At 39.2% G+C, this 24,876-nt stretch overlaps 3 protein-coding genes across 9 annotated transcripts in view; all 3 read left to right on the forward strand.

Moving 5' to 3' along the window:
- LOC306854376 (protein Smaug homolog 2-like) overlaps positions 1-6,925 on the forward strand; it is a 33,137-nt gene extending 26,212 nt beyond the window's left edge. For 3 of the 7 annotated variants that reach the window (XM_079392323.1, XM_079392322.1, XM_079392324.1), the window contains exons 11-13: positions 448-574; positions 1,051-1,134; positions 1,981-4,254. In XM_079392323.1, coding sequence (XP_079248449.1) covers positions 448-574; positions 1,051-1,134; positions 1,981-2,009 — 240 coding nt within the window. In that variant the 3' untranslated portion in view covers positions 2,010-4,254. Of the gene's footprint in view, positions 1-447; positions 575-1,050; positions 1,135-1,980; positions 4,255-6,864 lie in introns of those variants that run through there. The other 4 variants (XR_013782829.1, XR_013782832.1, XR_013782830.1 and 1 more) reach the window with 3 other exon arrangements.
- On the forward strand, positions 6,881-16,643 carry LOC306854377 (uncharacterized protein). Its single transcript, XM_079392325.1, has 6 exons — positions 6,881-7,127; positions 9,975-10,003; positions 10,104-10,179; positions 11,584-11,652; positions 12,716-13,284; positions 14,586-16,643. The coding sequence occupies exons 1-6, from the start codon at positions 7,076-7,078 to the stop codon at positions 14,652-14,654; spliced, it is 864 nt and encodes a 287-aa protein (XP_079248451.1). The 5' UTR covers positions 6,881-7,075; the 3' UTR covers positions 14,655-16,643.
- A 598-nt stretch (positions 16,644-17,241) lies between these two features.
- Positions 17,242-23,217, forward strand: LOC306853872 (proteasome subunit alpha type-6-like). Its single transcript, XM_079391536.1, has 7 exons — positions 17,242-17,510; positions 17,827-17,921; positions 19,689-19,770; positions 19,850-20,005; positions 20,090-20,268; positions 21,461-21,555; positions 21,640-23,217. Exons 1-7 carry the CDS (start codon positions 17,435-17,437, stop codon positions 21,695-21,697), a joined length of 741 nt encoding a protein of 246 aa, XP_079247662.1. The 5' UTR covers positions 17,242-17,434; the 3' UTR covers positions 21,698-23,217.
- The last annotated feature ends 1,659 nt before the right edge of the window (positions 23,218-24,876 follow it).

Consider the following 24,876-nt stretch of genomic DNA (forward strand, 5'->3'; position numbering starts at 1 on the left):
TTTGGAAATGTAAACTGATATTTCCTACTGACACACTACAGCAGAAGATACAAATAACTGACTTAAAGCCATGTTTAGCTGCTGATAATACTAGTGTTCTGATCATTTTGGCCACCAGTGTAAGTCAATGAGACTTGTTTATAACAGTATAGCAGATGCTGACATAAACTGATCTAAATATCAGTGGTCACTCTATATCTAGAATCAAGTAAAGCTGAGCTGCTTCAGTCCAGTAAGTGTTCATCTGGAGATGACTGCAGTTATTCTGATGTTTACTTGATCAAAATCAGTCCAGATTTGACTCTGAAGCAGCAGCTGAAGCTGGACGCTTGTATAATTACACTAAAAGAGCTTTTACTGGATAATAAACTCTAAACTCTCAACCAGACGACAGAACCTGATTCTCAAGCGGCTGACAGTGACAGGCTGTGTGTGATGGTGTTTCAGAACCTGTGGTTTGGGAATCCAGGAGGCAGTAACAGCATGCCGAGCCAGAGCAGAAGTTCGGTGCAGAGAACTCATTCGCTTCCTGTTCACACGTCTCCTCAGACAATGCTCCTGTTCCAGCAACAAGGTACTTCCTGTTCCACAGACGCTGCTTCAGCTTTATCATATCCATACAGATGAACACACAGCCTTTCAGAGTAGAGATGAAACGATATGAAAACTTGAGAACATGATATAGTGACCACAGTTATCAGTGTTATTACTGTACTGCTAATATGTGCTGGAAGAAGTACTGATACACACTGAAATCATTTCATCAGTTTTATATTAAAAACCATCGAACAACAGATAAAAATAGCAGCACTGAGCATAAATGTTAAAATAACATTTAACAATGACTTCCAGATTTTAAATGAACAGAGAAGGGTGGGTGACTTACACTGTCACTACATTTAGATTTACACAAGAATAAACCTCACATTTCTGCCTTTTAAACCATAATACTAACCATTTATGCCGTGCAGCGTCTACACACGCTGCCTCTGTAAACTGGACACAAGACTCACCCTGCCATTGATCACATGCTCTTGTTTTCATTCCCAGAATGCCAAGTTCCGGGGACAGATCTGGAGATCAACCCCACGCTGGAGTCTCTGTGCCTCAGCATGACAGAGCATGCCTTAGGAGGTACGGCCAATCACAGCGCAGCGTCATCCCACGCTACCCAATCACAGCGCAGAGTCATCCCACGCTACCCAATCACAGCGCAGCGTCATCCCACACCACCCAATCACAGCGCAGCGTCATCCCACGCTACCCAATCACAGCGCAGCGTCATCCCACGCCACCCAATCACAGCGCAGCGTCATCCCACGCTACCCAATCACAGCGCAGCGTCATCCCACGCTACCCAATCACAGCGCAGCGTCATCCCACGCTACCCAATCACAGCGCAGAGTCATCCCACGCTACCCAATCACAGCGCAGCGTCATCCCACGCCACCCAATCACAGCGCAGCGTCATCCCACGCCATCCAATCACAGCGCAGCGTCATCCCACACTACCCAATCACAGCGCAGCGTCATCCCACACCACCCAATCACAGCGCAGCGTCATCCCACACACTACCCAATCACAGCGCAGCGTCATCCCACACTACCCAATCACAGCGCAGCGTCATCCCACACTACCCAATCACAGCGCAGCGTCATCCCACACTACCCAATCACAGCGCAGCGTCATCCCACACCACCCACCTTTTTTCTCGCATCAGTTTATTTGCTGTAGTTGCTTTAAATGTGAAATTTCAAAGAATTTCAAAGAATTACTAACATAGTAAAACGTGGTAAAAGCTTTGAAATTAATGGTCATTCACTCATTAATGCAAATTTATTGATGAGACGTATCTTTTTAGTTGAAAAAAATGAAATTATATCTCTCTTATAAGCTTGTGTTTTGTCGAGTCAAAATGAGCCGGGAAGATGGAAGTGAAATATAGTTTTTTAATGCATTATTCCATTCTCTCTCCGCAGACGGAATGGACCGAACCTCGACCATCTGAGCCTGGAGCCGGTGGAGGACCTGAAAGAAGCCCAGCACACAACACAGTCACTACAGACCACACACCACTAACTGTGTATACCTTCTCTCATATTTTTCTACTTTATTGTACTTAACTAAGTTTATTATAAAGGAAATACAGGAACTATTATATCGCGGAAGGGAGAGCAGGATGAGTGTTTAGCTGAGGAACGATGGTGCTTCCGGTCTGAGCGAGACCTTCATTATCCGATGGCCGTTTACATCACTTCCTGTGTCCATCCGCCTGCATGACCTCTCACCCCTCCTGTGCTTTTCTGTGTTCGGACGGCAGGTTTAAAGCGGAGTTTATCTGTTATGATGCGTTCTTATTTCTGTCCAGGTACATGAGGTTTCTTAGCACTTATCCGCCAGATGTTTACCAGGCCGTCACTACAGCTTGAGTTTGTAAATACGCAGGTATAGGAAAATCAGAATATGACCCGAGAGACTTTATCCAAATGATTTTTATACGCAGATCTATGAAGTAAAGACGCGAGATCGAGCTGTGCTCGTCTGTTGCTCCGCCCCTCCGTGACTGACAGGGACGTCCGCCAATGACAGACTCCGCCTCCTACCGACTGATGCAAAAACCCACCAATCAGATTCCATTTCATCATCGTCATCTTTGAGTTCCTCCTGGCTTCACGGATTCGAGCGATCGCAGCGGTGTGCTGTGTTTTCTGTGTGAATGGTACAGTCTGTGAAGAGCATCAGAGCAGTGTGTGTCTCTCAGACGCTGCTCTATGTCTAGTAAAACTTTATTGACTGAAAAACAGGCTTGTTTGCTTTATTTGAGTAATGATTCGGTGTGTTTGTACCGCTCAAGAACACCCACATCACTCCAAAATCACCAAAAGAAATGTTTTTCATAAAGAAAATGAAGCCTGTTTTCTATGGAAACTCATTTCTGCCATGGCATATAAAAATAAAAAGGTAATTGCAACTTTTTATCTCACAATTTGGACTTTTCTTAAATTAGTTTTTTGCAATTCTGACTTCTTTTCTCAGAATTGTAAGATAAATATCAGAGTTATGATATATGAGCTCAGAACTGCTTGCAATTCTAAATATAAACTCAATTCATTTTTTTATTCTGTGGTGGAAGAAAACAAACTCAGAATTCTGGGAGAAAATCAGAATTATAAAATATAAACTGCGACGAGAAAAAGTCAGAATTCTGAGATTATATTTTGCAATTCTGAGGAAAAAAGTCAGAACTGTGAGATCAAAAGTTGAAATGACCTTTTTTATATTTTATTCTGTAGTGGGGAATTTTGAGTTTATCTCTTTTTTCTTCAGAATTGCAAAATATAAAGTTAAAATTGAGATAAACTTTTTTTTTTTAAATCTGAGAAAAAAAATTCTGTATTGTTAGATAAAAAGTTGAAATTACCCTTATTTTTTAATTCCTCGGTAGAAACAAAGATACAGAATTGAGAGATGTAAGATTAAAATTGCGAGGGGAAAAGTCATAATTGTGAGATTAAAGCTTTGAAATTCCCTTTTTTATTTTAATTTGTATTATCCTGTGGCAGAAATGGGCTTCCATGGTTTTCTGAGAAATCATCGATTGTTTATTTTCATGACTGTTAAGCACATTCCCAATTACTCTAATGCCAAAAATATTCATCTGCAGCATGATATGCATTTATTTAATTCTGATCTGAATTAGCTAAAACTGTGCAAACAGGTTCTTGTCCTAATGTGAGAGATTTGTTTCCAGCGGTCGCTCAGGATCTCATCACACTATGCAGCCGCTTCAGTCTGACGCCAGTTTGTTCTCCGTGTTCGTTCAGAGCGAAAGCGTGGTTGAGAGAGCGCTGGAGTCTCAGCCTGGCGCTGCTTCACACTCCAGCTCTCGGGCTCAATCGATTGCTTCATTAATGTGGGTCATCATGGGGTCAGGACCCCTTCCTCTGCATCCAGCTTTACTGGCGGGAATCATTCCAAAGATGTGAGCTCACTGTCTTCTGTCTGTCTGTCTCTCCCGGTGAGACCTCCGACTGTGAACCTCGGTGCAGGCCGTCTGCAGGGAAACTACTTGACATCAGACAGATGAAAGGCACTTGGCATGAGATATTGTTATTATTAATATTATTATTATTCCTGACATCTGGAGTGATGGGACTCGTGTGTGTTTGGTTCACGTCTTCTAATATCTTTGTCATGCTTCTTACCTGAATGGACATCAGAATGGTAATAAATGGTTCATGTTTTGCATTTACTGAAGGCTTTCAGTGACTCTTTTCTTTTTGAGTGTGTTTCTGCTGTGAGTTTGAGGTGAGATGAGTTTATCTTCTTCAGCTCCTCCAGATTCTAACAGTCTGACCGTCTGCACTCGTCTAGTCGTCACTCTCCGGGTTATTCTTCAGTTCTGTGTGATGTTTGTCTCTTTAATAGATCACCTGTTTGTGTGTGTGTGTGTGTGTGTGTGAGAGAGAAAAAGTGAGTGTGTGTGTGTGAGAGTGTGAGAGAGAGAGAATGTGTGTGTGAGAGAGAAAGAGAGTGTGTGTGTGTGTGTGTGTGAGAGAGAGAAAGAGAGTGTGTGTTTGTGTGTGTGTGTGTGTAGCCGTATACCAAGCGGTCTGTGTCACCACCCTACTTTATAGCTGTGAAGCTTGGGTAACCTACAGCCGTCACATCAAGTCCCTAGAGCGCTTCCATATAAGCTGCCTTCAGCGCATTCTGGGGGTTACCTGGCGGGATCGTGTGCCTCACACTGAAATACTTAAAAAGACCAATTGTAGAAGTATTGAGGCCATGATCACCCAGCGCCAGCTGCAGTGGTTGGGGCATGTGATAAGGATGCCCCGAAGAGTGCTCTACGGCCAGCTACATCATGGTCGACGTTCAGCTGGAGGACCGAAGAAGCGACATAAGGATCAGATGAAGAATGCCTTGAAGAAGTGTAAGATCAGACCCGAGGACCTGGAGGCTGTTGCTGTTGACCGTACCATCTGGCAAAAGCTGTGTAGAGATGGGGTTCATACACTTGAGATGGAGAGGACAAGCATGAGGCAGCAGAAGCGAGCCAGGAGAAATACAGCCATGACTGCCACCACTACTACTACCATTGCATATATATGTCCCACCTGCAATAGAGTTTGTGGGTCCAGGATAGGACTGTTTAGTCATCAAAAGTCTCACCGATAAAGGCGTGGACGTCATCATCGAATTTCGATGGACAACCGAGAGAGTGTGTGTGTGAGAGAGAAAGAGAGTGTGTGTTTGTGTGTGTGTGTGTGTGTGTGTGTGTGTGAGAGAGAGAAAGAGAGTGTGTGTGTGTGTGTGTGAGAGAGAGAAAGAGAGTGTGTGTTTGTGTGTGTGTGTGTGTGTGTGAGAGAGAGAAAGAGAGTGTGTGTGTGAGAGAGAAAGAGAGTGTGTGTTTGTGTGTGTGTGTGTGTGTGAGAGAGAGAAAGAGAGTGTGTGTGTGTGTGTGTGAGAGAGAGAAAGAGAGTGTGTGTTTGTGTGTGTGTGTGTGTGAGAGAGAAAGAGAGTGTTTGTGTGTGTGTGTGTGTGTGTGTGTGTGTGTGTGAGAGAGAAAGAGAGTGTGTGTGTGTGTGTGTGTGTGTGTGAGAGAGAAAGAGAGTGTGTGTGTGAGAGAGAAAGAGAGTGTGTGTGTGTGTGTGTGTGTGTGTGTGTGAGAGAGAAAGAGAGTGTGTGTGTGTGTGTGTGAGAGAGAAAGAGAGTGTGTGTGTGTGTGTGTGAGAGAGAAAGAGAGTGTGTGTGTGTGTGTGAGAGAGAGAAAGAGTGTGTGTGTGTGAGAGAGAGAGAAAGAGAGTGTGTGTTTGTGTGTGTGTGTGAGTGGTTGTGTGTGTGGGTGTGAGAGAGAAAGTGAGTGTGTGTGTGTGTGTGTGTGTGAGAGAGAAAGAGAGTGTGTGAGAGAGAAAGAGAGTGTGTGTTTGTGTGTGAGTGTGTGTGTGTGTGTGTAGGTACATGAGCTGCTGGAAGTGTGTTGTTTGCAGTAGTAATGAAGATGATTTTTATGTATTTATGGATCATGTCTCTCTCTGATGTGGACGTCAAATATTGGCTGATTTCTTTCTCATATTATTTGCTAGTTTTAACTTTAAATGCAAATGTAGAAACTAGGTCTATACCAGGGCTATTATCATAAACTAAAACTATTAAAAAGAGAAAAACACTTTCTGAAATAAAACTTATTTTATTTAAAACTATGAAACTTATTTTATCAAACTTTTTTACTTTTAGTTGCCAAGGTAAGATGTCTCCTTGTTTAGTTTAAGTGCTAAAATAAAACAAATAAATAAAAATGAACACTATATAAACTCTACATAGTTTTTATTTAATATGCATTAGTTTATTTTTATAGTCTGTATTATAGATTCTATAAAATAACTAATAAAATGAAGCAACAAATAACAAGCTCAACAAAATTACTACAAATGTGTTAATATGAACAAACAATATATTAAACTCGAGTTCTGTCGTTTAGTTAATTGAATCTGTATTAATGAACATTTAGGAAAGATTCATAAATGCTGTAAAATGTTTATAGTTTAACAAAAGAGTTGTGTTGTATGAGATCGAACTGTAACCTTGTTATTGTGACTTTATTCTGAATCAGAAATGTATTGATATATTATTAAATAATGTCGCTTTGTGGAGAAATGTGAAATAGTGCTTTTTCAGAACTGGTTCCACTACAGTACAAATAAAATAAAGTAAAAAATAAAAGCAAATTATTTTCAGAAAATGCGGTTCAAACACTAATACTTTTATATTTTGTCTAGTAAAATTTGGGTTTTTAATAATTATTTTGTTATTTAATTTCCTTGTGTCGCTGAGAACTAAACACTTATCTCCCCTGACAGCCGTGAGCGCGCGCACGGACACGCGCACTGGCTCTATCTGTGTGCGGGCACGCCGCGGGAGCGCGCAGAGCTCATCATGTCCTCCAGGTGGATTTCCCTGTAGTCTCTCCCTACAAACAGACGTGATCAAAACATCTTAATCATCATCATCATCATCATCATCAGCAGCAGCAGCAGCAGCATCGGTTCTGCTGTGCGCGCGCCCGTGTGCATGATGCGCGTGCTGGTGTTCTGGACGGCGGCGTGTGTGTTCTGCGCTGCAGGTGAGTAATCTTACACTTTGATATAAATCTGCATCAGTGTCGATGAAAGCGTCCAGTTCGTGTCCAGCTGTATCGTTTGGAGGTGATTTGGGGTCGATTTCACACAGCAGCAGCTGATAATACGCGTTATATAATCGATCAAACCAGCGTTTATTATTATTAAATACTTTATTAATCCTTCACAGGAAATTATATTGTTAAAGCAGCAACCACAATGAAATCCACGCACACAGACATATGTACCTAACTAAACCCCTGAATACGAATCTTCCACACAAAGAAATGATGGCACATTACCCATCAAAAGCATTAAAAGCCTAATTGATGAATGATTGCTGAGTTTAGTTTGAGCTGCTCAGGTGAGACAGGAATAGCAGGTAATCTGGGATTATTCTCCTCCTCAGGACAAAGTCAGATTAACAGATAAAAACACCTGTCAAGATTCAGACTAGTGCAAATAAAACATCCAAAAGACACGGTTAAGTGTTTCTTTTATAACACTTTATATATTTATGTCAATGGATTTCAAAGACAATACATATTTTAAAGGCCGTTTTCTCCTACACTGAGCCACCTTTATATTTTTATTCCTGTCTATATCCTGAAGGTTTTTACAGATTTGTTCATATATCATTTGCTTGATTACAGACAACATTTTATTCCCCCAAAATTGTGAAAATATATTATTTATGACAAAAATGAGAGACCTAAATTCCCTTAAAAACATGTGACTCTGTCAAAAAAAGAATTTTGAACCTGACTTCATCCAGTGTTCAGATTTTTGTACATGTATGCAAATTAACACAATTAAATAATGCCTCATTTGCATATTTAAACTAACACTTTAGAAAACTTGATACAAAACATGTTTGCAATTATGAGTGTTAATGATGCAGAATCAGGATATTTAGAGACGGAGTTTAATTCGCTTCAAAAGCTGATAAAAGCCGTTAAATAAAAACGATAAAACACTTTATTTTAAGGTGCCCTTGTTACACAAGTTACATGTACTTATTATAACAATAAATTATGCATAACTGCATGCAAGTAACCCTAATCCTAACCATAATCATAAAATAAGTGCATGTAGTTAATTAATATTACTCAGTACTTAAATGTATAATTACATCATAACGTGGAGACCTTAAAATAAATAGAAATGGCTACTAAAACTTTAATTAAAGTGAAAAATATGAATGAATGATGAATAAAAACTCTAATTTTATCAATCATACTAAAATAAAGCTTTAGTTTTCAGACATCTGGTGTATATTTACAGGCAAAACGGCGTATAAATAATCATAATCAAATCTGAGTTCAATAATAGACGAGCTCAGCTGTGTATTCTGCTTTATTACGTCCATTATTTATTCAGACCTAAAGTCAACAACAAATGAACATTTAGCCAGAATGTCCCTTCTCTCTGGTGACACATGCAGGATTTCTCCAGTCATTTACTCCATTAAACTCCAGCCCTATACAACTTTATTTATTTATTAAAACTTACAACATTTTTACAGAAAAACAGGAACGATGACTAAAGAACAAAAGCCAGATAAAATAAAACAAAAAAGATTCATAATATCTTAACAATAACTGTTACATTTGTCACAACTTTAAGAGACTTCATTTAAACAGTACGTTCGTTAGAGAAAACCTTGTAGGAGAAGATTTTGACAGAATGAAAATGTGCCATTCAGGATGATGAAATTGACTAAATTGTGAATATTTTTATCATTTCATAATAACAAATCATTTCTTTCACATTCAGTGTTATTATTAAACTACTTTTAACTGCAAAAGCAGAGAAACAATCTTTCCAGAATGATCTTACACTCTGGTAATCCACAAACAGATGGCATAAAGACTCCTCACAACATTCTCTCCCATCATCCATAAAGTTAAAGCTCAGAGAGACCGAAGCAGTGTTTTATTGTGGCAGAAAATGACCGTTTTCAAGTAGAAGTCTATGGAAGCCATGAAATAAAAGAATAATAAAAAATATAAATTTGAGTTTCAAAATTCCGACTTTTTTCCCCACAATTCCCAGATTATATCTCAGACTTCTGATAGAAATATGAATAACTCTTTTCCCCTCGGCTCAGAATCATGACTTTATATCCCACACTTCGGGATTTTTTCCTCAGAATTGACAAACTCACTAATGTTGAGTTAAATTGAGTTAAAGCCTGAACTAGAACATATAAACTTGCATTTGTGAGAAAAAAAGCCAGAATTTGGAGATAAAATGTGTAAATGTTGTGTAAAATATAGTGCTGTCAAAAGATTAATCACATCCAAAATAATAGTTTTTGTTTACATAATATATGTGTGTACTGTGTTTATTTATTCTGTATATATAAATACACACATGCATGTATATGTTTAAGAAAAATGTATATATCTACTGTATGTGTGTGTATTTATATGCACATAATAAATAAACACAGAATACACATATATTATGTAAACAAAAACTATTATTTTGGATGTGATTAATCTTTTGACAGCACTAGTAAGATGTTGTAGGTTTCAATAGTATTTCATGCTGTAACTATATACAATATGTCCTCTATGAACTGCATGTGTGAATATTATGTAAACCTATTGTTTAAATCAAATTTATGCTTTAAAAGTAGCAGTTTTCATCTATAGTCTGTCTGTTTAAACATCTGCGTTTAGCTTTAAATGGCGTCTTTGACGACAGTATTCTATAAAAATGATTTGCATTCTGATTCTGACATCCAAAGGCACAGAAATATATATATTTTCTCTCTCTTATTCCATGTGGATCATAGTCCAAGCTCAGGGTTTAATTTGTGTCTGTGTTTCTGCTCTCGTCTGCAGTGAGATGTGTTCCTCTGGCGGATGAGAAGGTCAGACACGTTTCCCTGATGATTTCTGTCTTCTGATGTGTGTGTGGATGTGTGTGGACTAACCTGTGTGTGTGTGTGTGTGTGTGTGTGTGTACACCAGAGCACGGACTGTGGTTCTGAAGACGTCAGTATCAGTGCTAACGGACCGACGGCCGGCTGTGACCGACATGAAACCGGTGAGATTCTCACATCCAAAAATCAGCTTTCCAAACCTGTATGACTGACTTTCTTCTGTGAGACACTAAAGAAGATATTCTGAGGAATGTTCGGGAGCAATCAGCATTGGACCTCATTAACATTTACTGTACAGCGGGTAAAATAAGTATTGAACACGTCACCATTTTTCTCAGTTAATATATTTCTAAAGATGCTGTTGACATGAGATTTTCACCAGATGTCGATAACAACCCAAGCAATCCATACATACAAAGAAAACAAAACAAACAAGTTCAGAAATCAAGTTATGTGTAATATAATGGAATGGCAAGGGAAAATAGTATCGAACACATGAAGAAAGGAAAGGAAAGCCAAGACACCAGCAGAAATCTATCAGTAATTAGAAAGCAATCCTGCCGCTCGTCAGTGGAAATGATTATTAGCTGCTTCAGTCCAACACCTACAGTACCAGGAAGACGACGATGAAACACGGATGACAGTGATCCCAGACACAGCCAAGGACACTCTGGACTGGTTTCAGGGAAAGAGAATAAAGCTGCTAGAACGGCCAGCCAATCACCGGACTTCAATCCAATAGAAAATAAGAACTAAAGATCAGAGTTCATAGAAGAGACCCACAGATCCTTCCAGATTTGAAGATTAAATCACAGCTGAGCAACGCATGCCACTAGTTTCTCCTGCAGGAGGCAGCTTGAAGCTCTCATCACCAACAAACGCTTTTGTACAAAGTATTCAATACATTTCAGTACTTTTCCCCCCCGTGTCATTCCATTTTATTACACATTACTCAATTTCTGAACTTGTTTGTTTTGTTTTCTTTGTATGTATGGATTGCTTGGGTTGTTATCGACATCTGGTGAAAATTTCATGTCAACAGCACCTTTAGAAATATATTAACTGAGAAAAATGGTGACGTGTTCAATACTTATTAGTGTCCCTGCAGCACAAAGGTAGGGTAGGTATATCTGGAGCAATAGCAACAATACATTGTATGGGTCAAAATTATCCATTTCTCTTTTATGACAAAAATCATTAGGATATTAAGATCATGTTCCATGAAGATATTTAGTAAATTTCCTACAGTAAATATATCAAAACTTCATTTTTGATTAGTAATATGCATTGCTAAGAGCTTCATTTGAACAACTTTAAAGGAGATTTTCTCAATATTTTGATTTTTTTGCTCCCTCAGATTCCAGATTTTCTAATAGTTGTATCTCAGACAAATATTGTCCGATCATAACAAACCATACATCAATGGAAAGATTATTTATTCAGCTTTCAGATGATGCATACATCTCAATTTCACTAAACTGACCCTTTTGTGCTCCAGGGTCACATTTTACCCGCTGTATGAACAGAAGCGCTGAGACAGAGTGACTGTGTGCTGGTTTTGTTCACAGATGATGTTCTGAACGCTCAGGAGAGACACGAGGGTCTGCTAAAACAGCTACAGGAGCTGGCCCAACACGGTCCGTCAAACACTGCAAAATCATCAGTTATGCACCTTCAGCTCGATAGAAGACAAAGTCATTATTCAGATCTATGTAGACAATTGTTCACAGTTCATCAATATCAGTCATGCATCATACTCGTTTCTGACTCGTTCTGAGCTGCTGATCCCAAAAACAGTGTCTGCTTCGCTCTTTCACGTCACAGTTTCTCACTAAATATGATGCATTTCATAGCATTTTTGCTTTTGAGAATCATTTGTGTGGTGAAGAATCTCATATTCTCCCTTACTCAGCAGAAAAACACTCAAACATGATTCCAGTCTGAAATATCTGATCAATTCTCCGCTCATTTTCACATGCGTGACAGGATTTGATGCTGATCCTGATCACAGAGACTGAAGAAAATCAAACATGAACCTGATGATTTCTGCAGATAGCACAGATTCGGTGAAAAAATAGCATAATTTTTTTTTTATTTTTATGTTTACACCTACATTTCTTTGACATTAAATTGAGTTTTTGAACATATTCTTCCGCTTCTTTGCAGATTGCAAGTTAAATAATACATTTTGAATACTTATTTTTGTCATTAAAATAGAAATGTTTGACATTTGCCTGCCTTTATTTTGATAAGTGCTGATACATATATACAATTAAAAAAAGATTCATTCATTCATTCCTTTTTTTCTGCCTTTTTTTAGGGGGGAGGGACATTGATATTTAACAATTATCTAATTATTAGCTTTAAATTAGCTAACATTAAGCCTTTTTGCAAATAAGTTGAAAATATTTTGAAGAATAGGGTTAGTAACCAAACAGTTGCCGGTAGCCATTCACTTCCATTATACAGAAAAGAAATACTATGAGAGTCGATGGCTACCGTCAACTGTTTGTTTACAAACCCTATTCTTCAAAATATCTTCTTTTGTGTTCAACAAACTGGTTTAGAACAACATGAGGCAGAGTAAATGGTGACAGAATTCATTTTTAGGTGAACTGTCTCTTTAAATGCTTGGGCTCATTAAATGGATTCTGATTGGCTGTTGTTTGTAAAATGATACACGTGTTTGTTTTTCTGTAGAGAATGACAGAGAGCGAGAATACACCCGCGAGAGAGACGACTACGAGCTCAACGACGAGGAGGAGGAGGAGGAGGAGGAGGAAGAAGACGAGGGAGCGATGAAGGAGCAGAATGAGCGAGACCTGGATGAGCTTCTGCAGGAGGAGATCCAGAAGACGGAGATCCAGAGGAGACAAGACCAGGAGCTGGAAGAGCTTCTGAAGGAGCTGAAGAGCAAACAACAGCAGAAGAAACGCAGGAGGAACGAGGAGGAGGAGGAGAAGAGGAAGAACGAGCTGGAGCTGATGGTGGAGAAGGAGAAGGTGGAGAAGGAGCTGAAGGAGCTGCTGGAGGAGCAGAAGAACGACACCAAGAGCTGGAACAAAGAGAAGGAGGAGAAACAGGAGGAGCTGCAGGAGCTGATGAGGAAGATGGAGCGCGTGAAGGAGGAGGAGGAGGAGGAGGAGAAGAAGGAGAAGCGGGAGATGGAGAACGCCAGCGATGAAGCCACAAGACAGTTCGAGAGAGAGAGAGACGAGGAGGAGGACAGACAGCATGATGAAGAGGAGGAGGAGGAGGATGAAGATGAGGTGAGAGATAAAGATGTGCTGCATCATGTTCATTAGAAGGACATAAAACTAGAAATATTTTGACAACTATATTTTGTTATAAATTATATTGTTTTAGTGCTGGGCAACTATTAATCGCATCAAAATAAAAGTTTTGGTAACACTTTATTTTAAGGTGTCCTTGTTACATATGTTACATGTACTTATTATTATAGTAACAATAAATTATGCATAATTACCTGCACGTAACCCTGAGCCAAACCCTAATCACAGAGTAAGTGCATGCAGTTAATTAATATTACTCAGAATTTAAAAGTATAATTACACTCTAACAAGGACACCTTAAAATAAAGTGTAGCCAAAGTTTGTTTACATAATATATGTGTGTACTGTATATTTATTATGTATATATAAATACACACACATTAAAGTACATATTTAAGAAAATATATGTATAATATAAATGATATGAATATAAATATATACTGTATGTGTGTGTATTTATATATACATACACAGTATTTGATCTCAATTCTGTTTATCAGTTTATATGTTCTAGTTCAGGCTTTAACTCGATTTAACTCAACATTAGTGAGTTTGTCAATTCTGAGGAAAAATCCCGAAGTGTGGGATATAAAGTCATGATTCTGAGCCGAGGGGAAAAGAGTTATTCATATTTCTATCAGAAGTCTGAGATATAATCTGGGAATTGTGAGTGTTTTTTTATTGCTTTATTCCATGGCTTCTATAGACTGCTACTTCAGGTTTTTCATCACTGTTTGCAAACACAGAATGGTCTATTCCATAAATATTAGTATTATACTTTTACATTTGTTCAATAATAGACCTTTACAGTGACATTACAAGTTTAATGGTTTTCTTTAGTAATACAAATATTATGACAGCTGCATGTTTTCAAACTTTATTAGCAGAAACTGGGAGTATTAATAATTAACCACAATTAATTTAGTGATTTCAGAAGTTTCAAGAACGGTATGTTCCACAATAAAAAAAAACAAGAGTTATTGAGGGGTAAAAAATAAACAAAATATTACAATTAAATTATAAATAATAAAAATAAAAAAAAATGTATGCAATAAAGATGTATTAGTAATAGAGTTTTTAGACCATTTCATATATTAATAATCATTTATTAACTTAAATACTTTTTAGTCTTGTAGCCCCATACAGGCCCAGCTTGAGATCCACTGCTATAAATATGAATTGTTTACTTCTGTGATCATTTATGAGTACATTAGCATGTAGATGAGCAGATATGAAGTGAAATGTGTGCTGAATACTGAACTGTGTTTCTCCTTCAGGAGCTGCTGGAGATTGAAGCTGAACTGAGGAAAGTGGCAGCGCAACTACATGAACTGCGCAGGGGTTAAACACACACACACACACACACACACACAGAATAACACAACATTTAGTCCATTCATGAAGGTATATATTCATAAACTCATTGAGGCAGTTCATTCATCAGGCTTCACTATCCTACAGAAGTTCTAAGCGGCCATGCATTATTATAATTTTTCTGTCTTGTTTTCTCGTGATCACGACTTAATTTTCTCTGTGTATTCTGCATGAGAAAATGCTATAGAAGCAGCATCATCGCAGCATCATGGATGATCGTACTCGCTTTTACTTTGATCAGGGACTCACTCAAACTGAAATAATAAAAATAAAAATATGGTATAAGTACCATCCCAAATATTGAAGGTGTTGTGTGTGTGACCGACTACATTGATCCATGATAGAATACTTGTCATGCATATTCATACTCGGACATTTTAGCTCTGTGTCTGTCAGTGATTGACGACTTACACATAAGTGTTGGACGCTTGAGAAGGAGGCTGTCGGTAAGACAATATAAGACAATATAGCGACCCTGATTTTCTCACGATAGCTACAATTACGTCGTGAGAAAACGGTTTTTAGGTTGAGATCAACAACTTTCCTTATGTCCAGATAACCACAAAACAACTTTCGTTATGTCGAGATCACGAGAAAACAAGACAGAAAAATTATAATAATGCATGGCCGCTTAGAACTTCCGTACTATCCTGCTACGGATGTTAATAAATATAATTCTCAAACACTAAACACTAAAGCCATAGAGACACGTGATTAGTGCTCAATCACACAAGCCACGCCCCCTAATCATCACTCAGAGAATATGCATAGCCCCGCCTCCTCATTGGAATATTTCAGCATTCATATCTATATTGTAATGCAATACTTTCTTGAGTGGTACGACTAGTATAAAGAGACACGTGTGCACGTATGATGAAGTAATAATGTGATTTGTGCTCTTGACTGTTACTGTAAATCTGAATCATTCTGCTGTGTGTACATGGCTAAAACTGTTCTGGGGTCAGGAGATCAGTGTGTGTGTGCGCGCGTGTGAGACTGTGTGTGTGTGTGTGTGTGTGTGTGTGTGTGTGTGTGTGTTGGACAGGAAACACCGGTGTTCTTTCCCTGCATGTTGCACTTTCCTGAAAGCAGCCAATGAGAGCAGGTCTGGTCACAGACTCCGCCCACACACACTGTTGTCATTGAGTTTTCATAGATTTGAAAGAAAACCCAGCAATAAGAGACAGAGGTGCTGATCAACAGGCCTACATGAGCGGTGACTGCAGAATGGATCTTATATTTATTATGAATGTAAATGCAGATTAGTGGAACATATAAAGGCGTTCCAGTCGAGAGACTAGTTCTGTGTGTTTGGTTTAATAAAGATCTGTTGACTGAACACACAGCACCTCAGTGTCTGTCTGATGGAGATCCTGAGAGGTTTATAATGTGTTTTAATGTGATCATTGATTTCAAACAAGCTCCGCCTTCAGCTTCTTCACCATGGCAACCATGGCATCGTTCATTGTGTGAGTGAATCGTTTAGTTTGAATCAAATCAAAAGTGATTCACTATATTCAATCTAAACGAGGGAAAGACTCATTTAAATAAGAAATTAAAGCACTTTATCAGTCAAATTCTGTTTCACTTTAATCACGTTTTTGATTTATTGTTGTTTTGGACACGACCATTATTGCAATATCTGGTATTTTAAAAAGTGTCATTTAAATGTTTATATTATGATCATCACTATGGTATTAGAAATGTGTCGCTTTTACAGTATGAATGTGTCATTTCTGTAGCAAGAATCAAATACATTGTTTAAAGCAATTCTTGTTTCTGCCACGTCATATAATAATAATAACAATAAAGGTAATGTTATCTTAGTCTGCACTTTTTCTCGCAATTCTGAGTTTATATCGTCAAATTCCTTCTTTTTCGGTCAGAATTCTGAGTTTAGTTCTCACAACTGCGATTATATCTCCACTGGATGTAAAACAATAAATAAAAAGGGTAATTGCAAGTTGATGCCTGGCAATTCTGTGTTTATATTTCACAATTCTATATTTAAAAAGTTTGAATTGTGATATTTAAAAAAAAAAATCGCAATTAGTTTTTATTTATTTAGTGTAGAGTGGGGAAAACGCCCCCTGTTGTTTTCCCAAGATAACCACAAGATGAAGTCAAGATACATGTTTATTGTAAATATAGCAAAAAAAAATAAAAAATATTAGTAATATAACAACTTTAAAGGTGATTTTCTCAATATTTATATTTTTTTGCACCCTCAGATTCCATATTTTCAGATAGTTATCTCAGTCTAATATTGTCCTATGGCATTTTGGTATTTTACCCCACCCAGGGGGGCATTTTGGTATTTTACCCCACCCAGGGGGGCATTTTGGTATTTTACCCCACCCAGGGGGCATTTTGTTCCATAGGTGGGGTAAAATGCAACCTTGGTACAAATCAAATTTTTGTTAAAAATCTAGTACCATGAAAACTGACATTTTTCACTCTTGGTTTGTCAGTGTCACTAACAGCATGATAAGTTTTCTGATCAGTTTTACAGAAAAAAGCCGGTCTCATGAAAGCATCCAGGCCAGACAGCTTCTGCTCAGTACTCGAGTGTTGTTATGTGTGGTAGTGTTTTCCTGAGATCTGTGGTGTGTTGTGTGAATGAGTCGGAAGAGAAAGTGAAAGTATAAATCGCTTATTCACTCTGAACTGAACTTCCGCGGGTCATAGAGCTGCAGGATCGTGGATTTGACGGATTGAGCTGCTGAACTCGGTGTGAAGTGTGTTTCTAATCATGTCTCGAGGCTCAAACGCAGGGTTTGATCGACACATCACCATCTTCTCACCGGAGGGCCGCCTTTATCAAGTCGGTAAGAAACTCTCCGTCATCGCATGATCCTGTTTATAACTCATATTAAACTACTACCGAGGCTTTCAGATCCACTTTACTAGACTAATGCCTCTTCTGGAGCTATCTGCTGACAGATTAAAGCATACAGTGTTATGATGAACTCTATCGTCATGATGAAACTTTATTTTATTATTTAGCATTAAACCACCTGTAGGTCCAGCTTCATCATCAGAACCTGTTTAAGATCAGAGCTAGTCTTCATCAGTCTATCATAATTCACTGAATATCACCTCGTGTGTTTGTGCTCTATTGAATGTGATGGATCTGTTGGACAGAATATGCCTTCAAGGCCATCAGCCAGAGCGGCCTGACCACGGTGGGCATCAGAGGGATGGACTGTGCTGTGCTGGTCACACAGAAGAAAGTCTCGGTAAAACACATGACAAACCTGTTTTAGTGTTCAGTGTCTGATTTCAGTCTGGAACAGCAGCTCAGATGCGTTTACAATCACATTCTAAAGTATACGCACATATAACACAATATAATGGAGAGAAAAAAATCAACAAACACAAGTACATTAAGAACTAAAGGAAGAAGCCTAATATGCGTTTAGATGGAGTAAGCAGAAGAACCCATACAGATCTTTATAGTGGATTCTTCAGTTATTGAAATATGAAACATCTGGTTTCATCACATGTGCTATACTGGATGCAGAATACACATCTGGGAGGGATCTTAATAAACCTTCAAACTGATTTTTGTATAATGTGCTATAATTTACTTCAGCAGCAAAAACCAACACAAGTAAAAGCGTGACTGTTTTCTGCTTCACCGCTGGGTGTTTACTGCATCCAAACACAGAACATTATAGATTCTGTGGAAAATATATATTTTGTAAAGTTCTTGACATGAAATGCAGTTTTTAAACCTATTTATCCACTGCTTTGCAAAATATAAGTCTAATATAATATAACTTAATATTTAATTTAATATAAGTTTAGATGATAAATACAGACATTTGAAAAATATTGATTCTTAATGAAAACTATGTGATGGAAAGTTTTTATTGATATTTTTGAACTCCGCATCATCAGATTGGCTAATATCAGGCCTGCTGTGTATACCATCCTTTAAAACTAAAACGATTGTTTTATTAAAAAGAGAAAATATTTTTTTTTCTTTAAAATCATCTTTTGGGCAGAGAAAACTGATCTTTCTGAATAAATCTTTCGAGCGTCTCGTAGCATTTCTGAGTGTGTTTGTGCAGAGATGCTGTGATGCTCTTGAATTACGCTGAGCTGTGAGTGTGTGTGTGTGTGTGTGTGTGTGTGTCTGTCTGTCTGTCTGTATCTCTGTGTGCGTGTGTGTGCCTGTATATCTGTGTGTGTCTGTGTGTGTGTCTATCTCTGTGTGTGTGTGTGTGTGCCTGTATATCTGTGTGTGTCTGTGTGTGTGTCTATCTCTGTGTGTGTGTGTGTGTGCCTGTATATCTGTGTGTGTCTGTGTGTGTGTCTATCTCTGTGTGTGTGTGTGTGTGTCTGTCTGTCTGTCTGTATCTCTGTGTGCGTGTGTGTGTGTGTGTCTGTCTGTCTGTCTGTATCTCTGTGTGCGTGTGTGTGTGTGTGTGTGCCTGTATATCTGTGTGTGTCTGTGTGTGTGTCTATCTCTGTGTGTGTGTGTGTGTGTCTGTCTGTCTGTCTGTATCTCTGTGTGCGTGTGTGTGTGTCTGTCTGTCTGTCTGTATCTCTGTGTGCGTGTGTGTGTGTGTGTGTGCCTGTATATCTGTGTGTGTCTGTGTGTGTGTCTATCTCTGTGTGTGTGTGTGTGTGTGTGTCTGTCTGTCTGTATCTCTGTGTGCGTGTGTGTGCCTGTATATCTGTGTGTGTCTGTGTGTGCGTCTATCTCTGTGTGTGTGTGTGTGTGCCTGTATATCTGTGTGTGTGTCTATCTCTGTGTGTGTGTGTGTGTCTGTCTGTATCTCTGTGTGTGTGTGTGCCTGTATATCTGTGTGTGTCTGTGTGTCTATATCTGTATCTGTGTTTGTGTGCACGTGTGAGTGTGTGTGTGTGTGTATATCTGTATCTCTGTGTGTGTGTGTGTGTGTGTGTGTGTGTGTCTGTGTGTGTGCGCGTGTGTCTGAGTCTGTGTGTGTGTGTGTGTGTGTTTAAGCGTCTCTTTCTCTTTGTCTCATGTTCAGGACTCGCTCCTGGATGCATCTACAATGACAAACATGTTTCGTCTCACTCCACGGATCGGATGCGTCATGACCGGACATTATGGTGTGTGTCTCCTCTGTCAGATAATTCACATATGTTAGTGTAAGTTCTCACATGTGTGTGTGTGTGTGTGTGTGTGTAGCTGACAGCCGCTCTCAGGTTCATCGGGCCCGTGTCGAGGCGGCCGAGTGGAAGTATAAGTTCGGTTATGACATCACTGCGGACATGCTGTGCCGGCGTATGGCAGACATCTCTCAGGTTTACACGCAGAATGCCGAGATGAGGCCGCTGGGCTGCTGTGAGTCTCACTCTCCTCGTCTCAGCTGTGTTCTGATCCATCACCTGTTCCTGATCCTCTGACCTGATGCTGTGTGTTCCTCAGGCATGATGCTGATCGCCATGGACCCCCAGACGGGCCCCGTGCTGTACAAATGCGACCCGGCCGGGTACTTCTGCGGCTTCAGGGCCACCAGCGTCGGGGTCAAACACCACGAGGCCAGCAGTTACCTGGAGAAGAAGCTGAAGAAGCAGCCGGATCTGCCCTACGACCGGGCCGTGGAGGTGTGTGACACAGAAATACATGCCAAATCAAACACGCTTTCCACAGAAATATTGTGCAGCACAACTGTGTTCAACATTGATAATAATCAGAAATGTTTGTTGAGCAGTAAATCAGTATATTATTATGATTTCTGAAGATCATGTGACACTGAAGACTGCAGTAATGATGCTGAAAATACAGCTGCACATCACAGAAATACATTACAGTTTAACACATATTCACATAGAAAACAGTTATTTTACATTGTAAAAATATATCAGTATTTTTGCTGTATTTGGTCAAATAAATGTAGCCTTGATGAGCAGAAGAGACTCTTTCAGAAACATTAAACAGGGCAAAACAATACTGATTCAGTCCATCTTTTTCAATCCACTGCAAAATATATTTCAAGCTTCTGAAAATCATTACTAACATATGTGACCTGTTGGAATGAGCAAATTGTCAAAAATTAGTTTTTTATTTTCACATTCTCCCTTAAAATACCTTCAAAATGATGATGGCTTGTTGAAATCGGACAAGAAATGACTGAGCTACAGCCGTTTGAAGACGATCAGATCTAATTTAGAGAAAAATCAAGTTTTCTGGAGATTCCAAAGCAAAATCATCCAGCAATGTTGCATACTTTCCTCCAATTATTTTCTTAATAATAATTACTATATTATCAATCACAATATAGCAATTTTTTCATTTTATCTGTTATTAAAAATAAGAACAAAGATGCAAATAAACGATAGTTTAGTCAAGAGCAGCGAGTGATTCTGCCTTTTCTTTTAATGTTTGATTAACACTGAGACAGATCTATATGAAGACCTACTGTAATGCATGGATCTAATAACGTTACACATCACAGTGCACAGTTTGTGTAGGGCACCATCCCAGGTGCTCCAAAAAAACCAGCGTGACGTGCCATTCCTGCGTCCACGGCCGCTCGCACCTCATGTTTGCGGCTGAATGCAAGTGATCATAATTGATGGACAACTGTGCCCGTGAAAACACATCAGCAATCCGGCGCTGAGGAAAGAAAAAACCTTTTTTGGGTGTTGAGGTTAATAACGTGTTTTAATGTCATGATTGATTAATCAGAATCAGGTTTTAAACAGTGTTGGGTAATAACAGTGGTAATAGTTCAGATGCTGAGGTTTGGCATCAGTGTGTTGCTTTATTGTATTATGTTTGTCTCTTGTCCTCTAGATGGGGATCTCGTGTTTGTCTTCTGTGCTTTCAATGGACTTCAAGTGCACTGAGCTGGAAGTGTCTGTCGTGACCAAAGAAAACCCCAAATATAGGTACAGAGAGAGAAAGAAGAGCAAACATGAGCACAGAGAGAGACGGTTTAACATCATCTGTGTGTGTGTGTGTGTGTGTTTCAGGACTCTGTCAGAAGCAGAAATCGAGCATCATCTGGTGGCAATCACAGACAGGGAGTAACTGTCAGGTTTACCGTGTTTTTACTGTCCTGAGAGAGTGTGTGTTCATCAGTCCTCCGCTCATCTTTGACTGTGTGTTACTACTGAATGACAAATCCTCATCTAGCAGCAGACAGTCCACTAATTATCAAATAAAACCATAGTTTTGTCAGTCTAAACAGCCTCTGAGTGATATTCTCACCGTCTGATCCTGCACTAATGTCATGATGAGCTCAGATCTGCTGTTTCTCCAGCTGGAGGCGCCACAGACTCACTCTCAGTGTACCGCCTTCTCTCCTGCAGTGTTTGATTGTGCTCTTCGGTGTGTCTGTGTGTGTGTGTGTGTGTGTGTGTGTGTGTGTCTGTGTGTGTGTGAGTGAGTGTGTGTGTGTGTGTGTGTGTGTGTGTGTGTGAGTGTGTGTGTGTGTGTGTGTGTGTGTGTGTGTGAGTGAGTGTGTGTGTGTGTGTGTCTGTGAGTGTGTGTGTGTGTGTGTGTGTGTGTCTGTGTGTGTGTGTCTGTGTGTGTGTGTGAGTGTGTGTGTGTGTGTGTGTGTGTGTGTGTGTGAGTGAGTGTGTGTGTGTGTGTGTCTGTGAGTGTGTGTGTGTGTGTGTGTGTCTGTGTGTGTGTGTCTGTGTGTGTGTGTGTGTGTGTGTGTGTGTGTGTGTGGGTGTGTACGTGTTTAGCTATACTTGTGAGGACCAGATGTCCCCACAAGGATAGTAAAGCCTGAGATTTTTGACTTTGTGAGGACATTTGGCCGGTCCTCACAAGGGAAATAAATTATTAAAAATACTAAATGAAGTTTATCTTAAAATGTAAAAATGCAAAAAGTCTCCTGTGAGGGCTAAGTTTAGGTTTAGGGTTGGTGTAGGGTAATAGCACATACAGTTTGTTCAGTATAAAAACCATTACGCCTATGAGAGTCCTCTCAAATATAGCAAAACCAACATGTGTGAGTGTGTGTGTGTATATATGTGAGTGTGTGTTCACCTTCTCCAAGGTCTGTGTGTTTTGTCCATCTGTGTCGTTCTGGAGGATTTAAGTCCAATCCGTCTGCTTCTGCAAAGTGCTGACAGACACACAAGAGATTATCAGAGAGACAGACAGCCGATGATGATGATGATGAAGATGATGATGACGAGACACACTCATCACATGCACTCTCCACTCACAGCAGAAACACTAGTTACACTCGTAAACTTCAGCTTTTGCTGAAACGATACAGATCCAATTATACACTTTTAAATTCTGAGTCAAAGCAGAAACATTATCAATGCATTTAAAGCAGTCGCTCGCCCAAAGATGAAAATCTGTCATCATTTACTCCTGTTCAACACCTGCATGAGTTTCTTTCTTCTGCTGAACACAGAAGAAGAGATTTGGAGGAATCGACTCCCATGCTATTTTTCAGAATGTGGAAATCAGTGTCTGCTGTTTGCTTCCAGCATTCTTCAGTGTTTCTGTGGGTTTGTGACGTCTCTGAATGAGGGTTTAATTAACCTGCAACTGCAGAGCAATGAATAAACGTCTCATAGTAAATGAACCACAGTTTGATTTTTATGTGTGTGATTAGAATCACTCGTGTTATCAGGGATATTATCATGAACTAAAACCATAAGAAAAAACATGAGTATTAATTGAAGTAAAATAAACAAGTGGATAGTTAATTTTCAGTGGCGCCCCTGATCGTGTCGGAGGATTGTTTTGTAATCAAGGCACAGTGTCATGGAGAGTCACAAAGAAACATTTGTTGAAAGATGAAGCAGTATTAGATCTGCATCACAAACCGTAAGTAAAGGATTTCATAACGCTTTGTCTGGAAATGGCTCACAATAGCGAGGGGGCGGTGATACTGACGTTAGCCAATCATAACAGCGGCTGATGACTGACGAGCCTTAAAAGACACGCCCCTTAAAACAGCTGCTTTTAGACAGAGGGTCAGAATGAGGCTTGAAAAATAATCATTTTTCCATATATTGATGTTTTTTTTGCAAAAGACTTTATTAACATTAGTAAACCTCAAGGAACATATTAAAATAATAATAATAATTAAAAAAAAATCCATGTCATGACCCCTTTAAAATTGTATCAAAAATAGTACCAAGGTATTTATACTCTCTGTCCTGAATAGACAGCACCTTTGGAGCATTTTTCCTGAAATCAATCACCGTCTCTTTTGTTTTTGTAATATTTAGTTTCAGCTCTACTTCACTGCACCATTAAATAAACTTAAGAACTGCTTTACTATCGTCACCCCTTGAGCTTGATAGCAAAACTGTATCTACATAACAATTATCCTCATAACTTTGACACTCATTTGTATAGAGATTAAACAGTGTGTGATTAGTGTAGTATAGGGCACCATAGAGATTAACCTTGTTCAGCCACGAGTGCAACCTCTCACATACACACACACACACACACTCATGTTGGTTTTTGTGGTTTATGGGGACTCTCCATAGGCGTAATGGTTTTTATACTGAACAAACTGTATGTGCTATTGCCCTACACCAACCCTACACCTAAACTTAGCCCTCACAGGAAACATGCTGCATTTTTAGATTTTCAAAAAACTTTATGCTGTATGATTTATAAGCTTGTTTCCTCATGGGGACCAAAAAATGTCCCCACAAGATTTAGATTTACTGGTATTACTATCCCATTTGGTCCCCAGGACGTGATGAATACCAGGTGCACACACACACACACACACACACACACACACACACACACACACACACAGACACAGTCACACACACAGACACACACACACACACAGTCACACACAGTCACACACACACACACACACACACGCACACATGCACACACACAGAGTCACATACACACACGCACACACGCACACACACACTCACACTCACACACACACACACACACACACCTCAGTGTTTTTTCATTAAAATATTTGTATTTACTTGTAATTAATTTTATTTGTAAAAGTTTATCACATGCATGTAATCGTACATGTTTTACTTTCTGAATCATGTTTTCTGTCGCTCACGTCCTCAAACTGAGGTTTTGTCTGAATGTTGCATGTGATCGTGCCGAGAGCTCTCTGATTGGTGGAAACCATCAGGGTCACATGACCCATTACATCACTGGATTGAGGTCAGGCCTGGATTAGACAGAATGGAGAGATTAGGAGCTGTGAGTGCTCAAAAACACTGGAGAAAGGAAAGAGT

The sequence above is a fragment of the Barbus barbus genome (genome assembly GCF_936440315.1).
Source record: "Barbus barbus genome assembly, chromosome: 34".
In the NCBI taxonomy this organism is placed as follows: domain Eukaryota; kingdom Metazoa; phylum Chordata; class Actinopteri; order Cypriniformes; family Cyprinidae; genus Barbus; species Barbus barbus.